At 33.6% G+C, this 13845-nt stretch overlaps 2 protein-coding genes across 2 annotated transcripts; one reads left to right on the forward strand and one right to left on the reverse strand.

Moving 5' to 3' along the window:
- Window positions 1-1846: 1846 nt before the first annotated feature.
- On the reverse strand, window positions 1847-9493 carry LOC106292412. The gene is made up of 7 exons (XM_013728001.1): window positions 9482-9493; window positions 3022-3177; window positions 2812-2960; window positions 2548-2713; window positions 2322-2474; window positions 2040-2233; window positions 1847-1946 (listed from the first exon to the last, which is right to left on the reverse strand). Exons 1-7 carry the CDS (start codon window positions 9491-9493, stop codon window positions 1919-1921), a joined length of 858 nt encoding a protein of 285 aa, XP_013583455.1. The 3' UTR covers window positions 1847-1918.
- A 2300-nt stretch (window positions 9494-11793) lies between these two features.
- On the forward strand, window positions 11794-12598 carry LOC106292413 (cathepsin L1-like). The gene is made up of 4 exons (XM_013728002.1): window positions 11794-11812; window positions 11905-12113; window positions 12198-12341; window positions 12419-12598. Exons 1-4 carry the CDS (start codon window positions 11794-11796, stop codon window positions 12596-12598), a joined length of 552 nt encoding a protein of 183 aa, XP_013583456.1.
- Window positions 12599-13845: the final 1247 nt, after the last annotated feature.

Below are 13845 nucleotides of genomic sequence, written 5' to 3' on the forward strand. Positions count from 1 at the left end.
TTCCTTTACCCCCTGATGTTCATGATATACTTGATTGGGTTGCTGGTGATTCTCCTTTGCGTGTTTTCAGGTCATCAAGCACGTGGGAGGTGCTGCGACCGAGACATGAAAGAAGGATTGGGTAGATGTGGTATGGTTCAAGGGAGCTATACCAAAGCAAGGATTCACCATGTGGGTGGCGAATTACGACATGCTCCCAACCAGAGCTAGACTTGCAGGGTGGAGAATGCTTATTTCTCCTAAATGTGGCTTCTGTTCAAGGTGTGATAAAACCAGAGACCATCTCATGTTGGCATGCGAGTACAGTCATGAAGTTTGGAAGGAGGTGCTGCTAAGATGCCAGTCGCCTTCAACATTGCTCACCAACTGGACAGAGCTTCTGTCATGGATCCGATCGTCGCCGTGCAAGAAGCTGACTCTCCTCCGGAAGCTGGCTTCACAAACTACAGTCTTCCATCTTTGGAAACAAAGAAATAACCTAATGCATAACCAGATTTCGATTTCTCCTGAATCTGTCTTTTATGCCATTGACAAGGACTTGAGGAACATTATATCAGCAAGAAGAAGAAGTAGAAAACATTTTCATTCACTCATGTTGATGTGGCTGAGATAATGTTCCTTGTAGTTTGCAATCTCAATGATCCATCTTGTTTTTTTCTCTTTTTTGCTAAGATGGCTCAAACATAAGATTTTTTTGTAAAATTTTTTAGCAAAAAAAAAAACAAATTCAGCCTACTGTAGTCCAATCCGTGTAGAATAACATGTCTCATTCACATAATCACTTTCACGGCAAGTCAATCAATTTATAAATCAAGATATAGTTGTCAATTGAGTTGTGTGGGCTAAAAAGCCAACTTGTAAACAACCTCTTGTGAGAGAATCGAACAAAACATGGTCAAGATAAATACATAACAATAAGAGAACTGATTCATATCTTTTTGGATAGTTATTTCAAATTTTACTGGGCAAAACTAGTAGACAGTTAAGCTCTAGTATCAAACCATTATCACTAAAACAAAATATAATGGTAATTACGGATTCTACACACATCATCCAACCTTGGTGTTTAGCTATGATGATTAAGAGTTTAGTAATTAAAGTGTCAGAAAGTAAATTAATCAGAACGATAAACCTGTTTGATATAATATTTTTGTTTGGATGATCAAAGTTGTAGGACGGGGCATCGTATCGTACTCTTATTCTATCACAATCAGTTACCAAACACAAAAAAGAGAGTCACAGACTGGTCAAATCGACCACTGACCCAAGAGAAGTGTTCATTTTAATCATGAAAATGGAACTTAACTCGATTTGAAGTCATTATGGTCGATTAGGATCAATCCTGATTAAGCTATCTAAATAGCTGTTTATGATTTGTCTTGTCAGGCCAAACAATTCAGATGATGAAGTATTAGGCTTCTTTAAAAGATTTGTAGAAAAGGACTCAAATTAAAGATGTCCAATTGTGAGGCATTTGTTGGTTCATCATTTAGGCAGCCACAAGAGTAAATGAATTAAAAAAAGACATAGTAAGCTCCTAAGGCTAACTCGTTGGGTAAGAAAATATCAACTCGAACTCTAGCTATTGCTCAAGTTTGCTACTGATATCTTTGCTGTGAGCTACGCCGTCTCAGCACCAAATTTACCAATAATGTCATTCAAATCAGCCTGATATCAATTAATTAAACTAGATCAAACCGAGGATCAAAATATAACCGATTCACTGAACCAGACATTTTGCAATTGTCACCAATATAGCATAAGGTCAAAAATGAAACAAAAGAACTGATATTAGTACCATCCTCAAAGAGGAACAACAGTTCACCACATTACAACTCTTGAAGAAGTCTAGAGGAAACATTAGTTGATCCCTAAGAGATAAAAGATGCATTTTAAAACCAAAGATAGCTCTTCTCGTTCACTTGGATAAACTCACAAGCGTTAATCTGCAATTCAGTTCACAACAACAACAACAACAAAAAAAGTCAAATACAGAAAAGACCAAAATCTACAAAAACATAGTTAGTTAGATAGCAAACCTTTGGATTTTGGAGTTGGCCTGCAAAACATGGCATGATATTTCCGTTGCCAAACCTTCCTCTCCGTTTTTGCTTGATACTCCACAAGCTCCCCCTCTGGAGACTGTCTTAGCCATGAACGTGATGTACAACTTGTACCCGTTCACTCTCGTCAGATTCGCCCGCACAATTGATTCACATGTCACATTTGTTTCCTAGCAGGAAAAAAGAGTATGATTAAATATAGGCAAATTGTGTCACGTACATGATTAACATATTGAGAGTATAGTTTTAGTTACAAACCTCGATGTTGTTGTATATTTCAAGAGCCAAATCTACCAGGCTTTGCATGTGCTCACGGCCTGTAAGCTCAATACCGGGGAAGCGTTCATCAAGATCAACCTGAGAGAAAAAGACAGTTTCCCCAGGGTAGGTTTCTCCATCCACATAGAACCCCTATATACAAATGATAACTTTAGGATCCATAAATGTTGCTCGGAGTGATTAATTTATCATAGAAAAGTATAACCTTGCTACGGTTCATCTTTGGTCTATAAAGACGCATTGGTTTAATTTCCTCTTCGATGGGACACATTCTCTCTGGAGGTTGGTACTCGGATTCATCATCAAAGCTATCGACGTCCCATGCTTGGTCGCTTCCGCGGCTAGATGCATTACTATCGGCGGAAGAATCACTGAGATCAAACAATAATGCTTGATGAAAAAATTCAAGAACTGTATACCTTTTGGTTTAGGAGTTGGTCTGCAGAAGAGGCCGTGGGCTCGGTTTTGCCATGGCATCTGTTCTGTTTTAGCTTGATATTCAACAAGATGTCCATCTGGAGTGTCTCTGTGGCCATGAAGGTGATGTAGGATTTGACTGAACAGGAGACTGTGCAGACAACAGCCCTCACAATAGACACACATGTAAGAGACAACCCCCTGTTGGCAAGAAAGAGTAAGAATTATATCACAAGAAACATATTAATTGTAAGCTACAAACGTTGATTTTGTTGAATTTGTCCACGGTCAAATCGACATTGTTTTGCATGTAGGCGCGCCCTGTAAGACCACTCTTAAAAGGTTGATCAAGATCAATAGGATAGAGTTCTCGGTAGGCTACTCTCCCAGGAAAGTTTTCTTTATCCACGTTGAAACCCTAAAGAACCAACATTTAAAAAGAAAAGATTTATAATTTGTTTGGGTCGATCTTCTTATTGGGTATGTATTGGTGTCCATCCTCGAAACTGTCCACGTCCCATTCTTGGAACCCCTCACGGCTGGACGCGTCTCCGTCTGCGTCACCAACTCCTTCGATTTCACTGTTTTAGTTGATTCTATTAGTGACAATGCAATTAGTGAAAGTTTCATTTAGCTGCTTTCTATGTTGAAAGCATACGGGTTGGTTAGTGCAAAATGTAGACACGTCTTTCCATAAATAACAAATAAGTATCAGATAATATAGATCAGTGAACACGTGTCCTTTTCATTGGACTAAGATTATCTCCAATAGCCTCTTATCAACTTATTTTTGGAGAAATTTGGCATTCCAACGCACCTTTATTCCCTCAAATTTTAAGGGGATGAATAATACATCCTCAAATTTAGAAATTTAGTGATGTTACTATTCATCCCCTTAAAACATTATTTGATTTTTACTTTACTCTCTACAATTATATATGTTTGACAATGGCATGAATGATTTTTTCTTTTTATATATTATATTTTAATACTTATCATTATATTTCCTTAAAATTATTTTGATTAAAATTATTTTACTAATACCTTTATACTATTTCTAGTTATATCTGATTACATATTATTATATTTTCTCAAAAATATTTTATTTTAATATGTTTCAAATAGTATGCTTTATTGATTTTTGAAAGTTTAATGATTATATTTAATTATTAATTATATTAAGGATTGAAGTGTAAATTTCTGATTTTTTTAAAAATAAATTTGAGGGTGATTGTTGGAGAGGGACGCTCAAAGCGGAAACTGTGGTCTCTGCGGTATCTTCTCAGGAGCAAGCCCTCGATCGACACTTGATCCCATCTGGGTTTCAAGCAGCTTTGTCTCATCAGTGTTAATGGTTGAAGCCCTCGTTATCCATTCGGCGGTTATGTATGCTGTCTGGTTGAATGTTAAATCCTTGATGATCTTGTCTGATTTTCTGTGTCTGGTGAAGTTGTTGAAGGGAAGATGCTCAGCTCTAGCATTATTTTATTCTACATCTGTCACTTTAGTTCTACCTTTGATGTTGTTTCCTTTTTGCATGTATCTCGTTTGAGTAATTGGCTGGTTGATTTAGTGGCAAAATCAGTCATTTCATTGCTAAACTTATCTTCCATTAATGGAGGATACACGGCTCTTTATTTTGAATGAATGTGTGTTTGATCCAAAAAGAAAATGAGGGAGTTTGTTGGAAATGCTCAAAGTATCATTTTATTCCTTTGTATAACTCCGTAAGTTGTAATCGTCTAACACGCATATGATCCATGATTGGTATTATGGTATATCGGCTTTTATCAAACCATGCATTAGTATTATATATAATAACAATCTCATTTATACATAAGAGTTGCTCAAGTTCGATGATCATTTTTTTTGTCGTCAACCTTTCCATTAATATATTACATTGTTTCCCTTGATACAACATATATAGTTCAATAGATTTGAGTATTTGACCTAGCAGGTTTTCTAAGTTCGACGATCATTTAACACAGTGACGGAGACAGCCACAATACTTACCGGGGTCAACATCAATTTTTTACATGATTATAACATCAATTTATGATTATATAAATTTATATAACTATTAAACATAATCTTCGAGTATTATAAGTTTTTGACATTATATAGTATTATAAATATTTATAATACTGCAGAAAAGAATAATCATATCAAGAAGTATTAACAAAAAATAAATGTGTTTGATTATTGAAAAAGTTAAATATCAAAACTTAGACATTGGACAACAAAAAAAATGATTGACTTGGAAAATTTTGGGTTCGAACTGACTTTCAGAAAATATTAGAGAGGTCAACATGCTAATATTACAACATTTTATTAAAATTTACAGTAAAACTACAAGCAGTATTTTGTTTTTAAGAAAATCATAGGGTCAGTTGACCCCCCACTGATTTAGCATATACATGCATTGCAGTTCTATAATAATCTATTACTTTTTTGTTAATCAACTTTATGGAGCCTCTGGTGATACACTACAAGTCTACAAAAAATATAATCATGCGCTTTTGAGTTGACCATCGTATGTCTGATACGTTACTGCGTTTCCCATTTAAATATAAAGAATTGTTTTGAGCTGGTCATCGCATGTTTACTTTTTAGCTTAAATTTTTAACATTTCAACTTAGAAAAATTGTTAAATCAAAATCAAAATCAATTTTTTGACATGTTATAATCTTATAAATTTATAAATTAACATCAAAAGTACTATATCGGAAAATCAAATACTGTATTTGTTTGAAAAAGATTTAATCAAATACTGTATTTGAAATATTAAGTTCAAAAAAAAATTAAGTTCAATTTTTATAAATATCAAACATAAGTAATAACACAAGCATATACATATGGTTGCAATTAATTTTTATAATTATTCTTAACTGAAATGGTTTCTAGGAGCCTCGTAAAGTTTGTATAGTAGAAAACCTATAACGTAATATTCTTCATTAATATCAATACTATTAAAAGAGAAGAATCCTAAAAAATTTACGGGTTGTTAAACTATCTAAACTATTTATTATTTTTTGGTCCAACAATTATTTACTCTAACTATACACAATTACTATTTTAATTATATATATGTTTCATACACCACGAAACTGGGTTTCGTTTTTGAGACTTTGAGATTTATATATATTACTAAACCAAATCTATACAATGATTTTCATGATTTAGTCTGACCATTCCTCTATAACAAAACAATTTTTATTCTAGGCCATCACTTTGTTTGCGTATCTCATCATCTTCATTTGGTAGCGAGTAGAAAAACCCTAGCTGACGGAGACGTTGTCGAGTCGAGGCTTCTGGGTTTCCGAAGAATCCAGACCTTACATAGCACTTCTTAATCTTCCCTATGATTACAACGCGTTGGAGCTGTCGATTAGTGGTGACATATGCAGATTCTAAATTAGTGACCAGACGTACGACGTCAATTTGCAGAGGGACATCAGGTTCAATGGCAGAGGTCTTTAAAGGTGTTTTAACGTTTCCTTTAGTTTCATTCTCGGATCATTTTTGTTCAGTCGGTTGATTTGTGATTGGTTGGATAGCAAATTTATATAAAATTTACGGCCGTTTGATGAATCAAGTTGAGCTAAAGAACTTTAGTTGTTAATGTATTTGCCTTAGTAGATAAATCTGGTTTTGATTATTAGTATATAGAGACTGATCGTTAGATGAAACCTCTCTTAGAGTGGATTCAAAGTTTGATCAGCAACAGAAGTTGGCTTAGGAGGTATTTAAGGCTGCTGGGTCTTAAGCTCAGGACCAGATATATATAATTGACAGTAAACAAAATTTAGTATAACTAAAATTTTGGTTTGAACTGTCCTTAATGGTTTTCCAAGACACGATGGGGAAGCAAATATTTTGTTTTTTTTTGTGCAAGAAAATGAAACTCATATGTTTATATATCTATTGTTGCAGGTCATGTGACTACTCAATTTTCTAGAAGAACCTTGCTCCTATCGACATGAGTTTGTATTGAGTGCTTAATGGTTTATTCGTTTGTAACATATTTCAGCAAGGTTGTGGAGTGCCACCGAAGGAAGCTCTGGATGGCGCCATTAACACTCACTTTGGTTCTTAGAAGGTTGGTGAGAAAGCTGACTGCTGAAGGTGCTTCTCTGCAAGGCTCATGATGAGTGGTTAGTATAAATTTGACTTGAGCTAATTTATCTTCTGTTTTTTGGTCACAAACTAATTTATCTTTGTTTTTTATATTTCATCTATTATAGATTAGAATTAATTTGGGTCAATTGGTTTTTAAGCCTAGAACATAATCTTTTTACACTTACATGGTTCAAACGTTTGGCAACATAATTTACTTTTAACATTATACGGTTATACATATATGTTATTAAATATAAATATATAGTAACATATTTCAAAATATATTTTTTCTTACATTGATATTTTACCAATAACCCCAGACTATAACCGAAAACCCAAACCAAAAACTTAAAAATATATGTAATGTTGAAAACATATATGAAATACCCAAACATACTTAATATACACAAATTATTCCATGTATTTTGGATATCCGATCGAGTCTCGGATAAGACCCAAACTGGAACAGAGATTCACGGTCCAATAAGATATTGAATAGGCATTTTGCCCATGACTCATACCCGAACTGCATCTGTATTTTCGGGTTGGTTTCAGATTTAGTTTTTCAGGTCCGACAAACTGTCGAATTGTATGAAAAAGTTAGATAAAAATATACAGATAAAATCTGAAATAATAATGTATAACAATCTCAAAACATTAATTCATATAAAATTTTTCTATAATCCAAAAAAAAACCTGCGCTTTTAAGCGCGGATCAAAATCTAGTTCTTCATTAAACCACCGTGAATTGAACGATGCCTTCTCTGGTACAGTTTATTGCTCTAAATATTTTTGTCTTTTGTTTCATTGGATCTAGATTTGTGAATACGAAGTCTTCATTTGTTCTGTGTTTGGTTTTGACTTAAGTTCGTGTCTATAGTTGTTACTAGTTTCAAGGTTGAAAAAATAGTAAAAGCTTCAGGGGCTTCTAAACTACTAAGTGAGAACCTTGATCTTTTACCAATCTACTTCATATATATGAATGCAATAACATGTATTTAACTAGCAAATGTGATACTGGTTGAACTTTGTAATGTGGATACGATCGAACTTTTGAAATTTTACCTTGCTAGTTAGCTACTCACCTTACAAACATAATAAAACTCGCATACAAAAACAATCTATAAGTGTAGCTAGTGTGGACAAAGCTTTAGTTAAGGTAAATACAAAATGTGGTATATGATATCATAAGAAGAAGAAGAAAAAAAGGAAAACAATGTGAAAACATGGAATGATTCCTTTTTTTTTTTTTTCGGACAACACATGGAATGATTACTAATAAATGAAACATCAGGTTACGGTTTGATATCTCTCAGCTAGGGGATATGAAACCACTTGGAAAACATTTTAATTAGCTAGCTAGTTCAGTTATTTAAAGTTTAACAAGAACAAACGAAAAATATATGAAATTTGATGGTTTTTGGTAACCTAGAACGAGGACTGTGTCGTATTACAAGGTTGGATAGTATGTCAGTTGGTGGACGAAAAATACAGGTTATCCTAAAGAGAAAAGTTTTGACCCTAAAAATATATTGGAAGGCTGTCACATGTAACATCACGGAGAGGTCAATTTGTTGAGTTCCTTTATTGACGTTACGTATCATAATAAAGAGGAAATACGTGACACCTACACAAATCTTGAGATTCTCTTATCCTACTCCGTCAGATAATTGACTGATAGAAAGTTTATAGGAAGTCTGAATTTATGTGTGTAATAACCTACGGGCAAACAACAAGCTGTTTTCTGGGTTTTGTCAGCTCGTTTATCGATATTCAAGACTAAAAAAATACAGAAAAGGTGCTAACGAAAGAGAACTGGTGCTAACGAAAGAGAACTGTAAAAGAAGCAAAATAAAGACGTACATATACATATGCGCTAAACGCACCCTTCGTAGGCATGTGTGTGAATAAGTTAATAGAAAAATTTAAGGAAATCAAAATAATGACGTGCATATATCCATATGAGCTAAACGCATCCTTCATAAGCATGTGTGAGCGTAACTTATAGAAAAATTAAGAAATCAACGTATCTCGCGTGTATTACTTTAAACAGCACGATATCCAGTATCCACACGTGCATTTCAACACAAATTGAATAGTTGATAATCCATGCACTAAACTATACCGACTTGAGAATCATGCATATGATACTAAAATCATATACATAATTTATTATTATATATTTTTAAGATATCGGTTGCCTTATGCTACCTATTGGCAAAATCAGATTTCTGGATTTAAGATGTAGGTTGCCTTATGCTACCTATTTTTAAGATAGTTGTAACTTTTAAACAAACAAATGAATATAAAAGAGAGGGTGGGGGGGAGAAAAGATATATGTGGCAGAAGATGAACGCTATTCTAAGGTTTGAAAACTAAGCAAAAACATTCTTTTTGTCGACTTATAAGCAAAAACATATATGGGGTAGAATTGAGCGCCTATAAACTATATATGACCACTCGATATATATAATGTATTTTGCAGTGTATAAATGTATAAATTAAATAGAGCTTCTACAGATATATAGTTAACCAAGACGAAAATAGATACGACGTGATTACAACAAATTGACAAGTATAGACTGTAGACCATAGTTACTTACGTGAAACCCCATTTTTCTCCCATCTGCGGAGTTTAGGATTCAAGTTGTTCTACGAACGAAACTTTTTGATATTTTAATCCTCGCTCTTACATAGATTATGATGATTAACTAGTAAGTAGCTAGTGTACTCGTAATAAGCAAAACCAGTAGCGAAGCCTATTCATTGGAACTTGGAACTTGGAAGGTGGTCACTTGACCCGCATGGCTTATATTTTTCTTGTTTTGTATGCTTAACTATCAGTATATAATGTATGATTCAGTTTCTATCACGTAAGAATGCATGACCTCCTCCATATAAATTAAATTCTTGGTCATTGTACACCGGGTTGTTAAAAGAAAGGTCATTATATTGTCCACCTTTAATATTTATGAACCATTTTATTCACATTTGACAGAATTTTCGTCAACTTATATTTTTTTGGTAAAATCGTCAACTTATATTTGATATGATTATGCATTGCATAATCGTTGATGTCTTGGATCGTTCATGTATATTAATTTTCTTTCTTATTACTGTTATGAATAATAAATTTCCAACTGGTTTTCCAACAAATGTACTGCGCACGTTCTTTTGATATCACTTACGTATTATTTCCACCTTATAACAATGATTTAAGATAAATATAACAATCAATTCACCAGGTCACTAATATATACATCTAGATAAATATGTATAATTTTATTTATTAGTAGTATTTAAAAAATTCGTGTATTTTATGAAAAAATATGATTAAATACTTCTAAGAGTACACATGTTTATATCACTAAACAGTGAAATTTATATAGTTGTGACAATAAATGATATTATTTCCAGTTCTTTATTATTTATAGCTAACAGTAAATTCAAGTTTTAATTTCTGTTTAGAACAAAATTACTTTAATATAAAAGTTCAAATTATCATACAATTGTATTCATATTAACTCAAGTAAAGTGTATTTCTGGCTTGGCAATTGAACATAACACAACAACTGAAAAAAAAAGAAGTAAATATCACACTATATTTTTTTTAATATCCGCTACTATATATACATACATACCTCTTCTGCAGTCCCTTTCCCAAATGAGATGAAAAAATTCACCAGATGCAAATGTACAAACACTTGAACGGTTAATCACTTGAAAAAGTATATCAAGAGTCATTCATTCTGAGATTCTTAGCCAAATGAAATAGACGTCAATAGTGATACCAGTGAGCTTGAAAATATATTTACGGACATGCTTGATTTGATCGTGAAATAAAAAGAAATGGGCGTTGCTTTGTGGTGTGTAACGTATATATATATCCTTATATATCTATGATTACTATCTGTTGTTAAAAAAAAAAATCTATGATTACTATCTTTTAAATAGGGATTTAGTTGCTGATAAAAAAAAAATTAATAATAGGGGTTTAGTTTTTTTAATCAAATTTAGGGGTTTAGGTATTGTCAGAAAAGTGATTTGATTATTATAGTTAGATTACTCGTGATCCTCTTACACGTTCCGATAAATAAGTCTGTGATTATTTGTAGACTCAAATACTAAATTAGGTTTTTGGTATATAGGACTTAAAAATCAATAATAAAGGAAAGTACTCAATCCTACCCAATCTTAATGATGACTTTTTTTGGTTTCTATATCAGAAAAAATGCTGAGCTTAGGTGTTACAAATCTCTCTTAATTGGCTTCCTAATTTTCTTCGATGAACATAATTGAGTTTAAATTTTTTACCAAGTTAGTTTTACATTATTTTCATGAATCTGTTTTTTTCGAAAGCTCATTATTTTCATGAATCTTACAAAGCTAATGAAAACAAAGCAAAAAGAAAAAAAGTAAACAACATTTTTCTACTAACATCCGATCGTGTAAAAGTTAAGATATCCAACCGATTGGAGCTCCTCCCCGTAGAGGCCAAAACCAACCAAACCAGAACTTGGGGGGGCGCTGCGGCAAGAAGAGCTGCTGCGGCAAGAAGAGCTGAAGCACAACAACAGGCAGCAGCTGCTGCACAAGCCCAACCAAATCAACCTGTATGTCTTCCTATTTGCTTTCTTGGTATATGATTTGTATTTTCTATAGTTGACATACAAAATATTATATGCTTTCAGATTCGCTGTATATTGGTGGTATATGATTTGTATGTTCTATAGTTGACATACAAATTATATATAGAATATTATATTATGCTTTCAGATTCGCTGGATGTGGTGGTATATGATTTGTATGTGTTCAAAATGTGATTTCAAATTTGATTTGATATTATATTTAGGAGTTTGCTGGTCGATATAACATACTCAAAGATTGGAGGTTGATTTATGGGTTAATAGGGCCCATGATAGAGCAACGAGAAGGTAAAACTTAGTTGATAATCACATTAGCATTGATTATTATAGATGATAATCTTATATCAAATTAACTTGTTTTCGTTATTTAAAACTCTCAGCAATCTGCTGGGCTATCGTTTTGGCTAGATTAATTGAAGCTGCGCACAACATTTTTGTTGTAAAGCCCGTATCATTCATTCAAATTTCTATTGAAGACCTGGTTAGCAAAATCAAAACAAAAGAAGATGACAAGGAAATTACCAATTTGAAAAGAGTTTTCAAAGTCATAAACGATCCTGGGATCAAGAAAGTGCCCTCCACACCCCATGTAAGCACATATTTATATCTCAAGTGTAAATTATTTAACTATTTCTTTATTACATGATTCTAAATTCATTTGTGGTTCTCGCAGGCTAATCCTGATAAGACAAAGACAGTGTCTTGGAATTTCGGTAGTAAGGAAGCTGCAAGTATGAATTTTATCTCAGCACAGCTTGAGACTTCTCCGGTTGGAATTATAATTGACGTGGATGATGAGTTCAGGGCACTCAAAAACGTAAGTTTAATGTCAGTTTTGTTGTGATATTTATGAACAAGACCTCTGATTTTTATTCTACTGTTGTTACTTTTCAGGGATTATACAGAATTAGAAATGTTGTTGGTTCAGAAAACAGACATGCGTTGATTGTAATGGCACGTGGACGCACTGAAGATGGCCAAGACTTCTTAATTGTTCAAAATTCGTGGAAGAAGTCATGGGGCGTCAATGGGTCCGATGACATGCGTTGCTTAGCATTCTATCCTCTTATGTAGGATCAAGTTTCTTCATACCAAGGTGATGTGTATGGATTTAGAAACTACTAGTGCGTACACGGTTGGAGATAAGACTTTAGGGGGGAGTTATGTTTTTCTTTATGAGTACGTTTGAGACATTCTGTAATCAAAACATGAAAGCATCCAATCTGGTTTTAGTTACATCGGGTTGACAGGAAGAAACAAAATATGTGAAGTCATATTTTGTTTGCAGGCTATTGCTGGTGTCACAGAGACAAAACAGGGCTAATCCAAGCAATGATGCTCCCCTTGTTTTCTTACACTCAGATTATCTATATTGCTTTTTGTCTTTTAACTTCGTGACCTTCATGCTGTTGTTATTGTTGAGAAAGACATACATGTACATGATGAAAAAAGATAGTCCAAAACAAACCCGATTATACCCACAAGAGATATGATTAATATAGTAAACACGTGTCTTAACGTTTTAACACTAGGTTAGAAAATAACCGGTGAGGTAACACGTATCTTGGACATGGTACGACGTGTCTTGACGTTTTAATAGGATTGTGATGTCTCGAGTTTTAACCCGATTATCTAACTGCAAGTGCACAGTAAAGTACGCAGTAGTAATACGGGATCGAATCCACAGGGACCGATGATCACACGTAGAGTTGCAGACAAGTTAATAGCTACAGCGAATCAAAATATATTTTTGATGGTTTTTATTTAATTTTCTCTAGTGTCACAAAGCATAAACAAGCATGTAAAAAGATGATTTAAACGATTTGAAAACTATTTTAAAACAAACGTTGGGCATTGGGAATTCTCAGGGATTTCTTTTTAATCAAGATACAATTAATGGAAGACACAGGGATATATTAAGAACCGTCTAGAACTCAAACACGATATTAGAATTAACCTACTTCCGTAGCGCTAATTCTCTATGTTATAGAAATCTCCACACTAACTTCCGCTGAGTTTCAATTTCTAAACAAGCATTAAGAACAGGTTCAATATGTTCACAAAGCGCAATAACATCAACTTCCGAGGGTTAAGGACACTTTGCTCATCTAAAGTATTTTCGGAAGTTCAAACAATCACTTTCGGTGCATCAAACAATCTGAAATCATGAACTAAGTGATCAATTCAGTTCAAGCAGTAAGAAATCCATTAGATGAAGAACCAAAACGTAATCCCTTAGTCTACACACGTTTTATGAATCAAAACATCAAGGTAATCTCCATCAGGTATAACGGGCTCGGTGTATGGGAGGCTGTTTTAGT

Source organism: Brassica oleracea, chromosome C5 (assembly GCF_000695525.1).
Source record: "Brassica oleracea var. oleracea cultivar TO1000 chromosome C5, BOL, whole genome shotgun sequence".
NCBI lineage: Eukaryota > Viridiplantae > Streptophyta > Magnoliopsida > Brassicales > Brassicaceae > Brassica > Brassica oleracea.

What these genes read in the sequence shown, in the direction of transcription:
- LOC106292412 (XM_013728001.1), bottom strand. An exon ending in ACAAATTCAACAAAATCAAC is followed by an intron (nt 2,961 to 3,021) that starts GTTTGTAGCTTA and finishes TCTTGCCAACAG; the next exon opens with GGGGTTGTCTCTTACATGTG. An exon ending in CAAAGATGAACCGTAGCAAG is followed by an intron (nt 2,475 to 2,547) that starts GTTATACTTTTC and finishes ATTTGTATATAG; the next exon opens with GGGTTCTATGTGGATGGAGA.
- LOC106292413 (XM_013728002.1), top strand. An exon ending in AAGTGCCCTCCACACCCCAT is followed by an intron (nt 12,114 to 12,197) that starts GTAAGCACATAT and finishes TGGTTCTCGCAG; the next exon opens with GCTAATCCTGATAAGACAAA. An exon ending in AGTTCAGGGCACTCAAAAAC is followed by an intron (nt 12,342 to 12,418) that starts GTAAGTTTAATG and finishes GTTACTTTTCAG; the next exon opens with GGATTATACAGAATTAGAAA.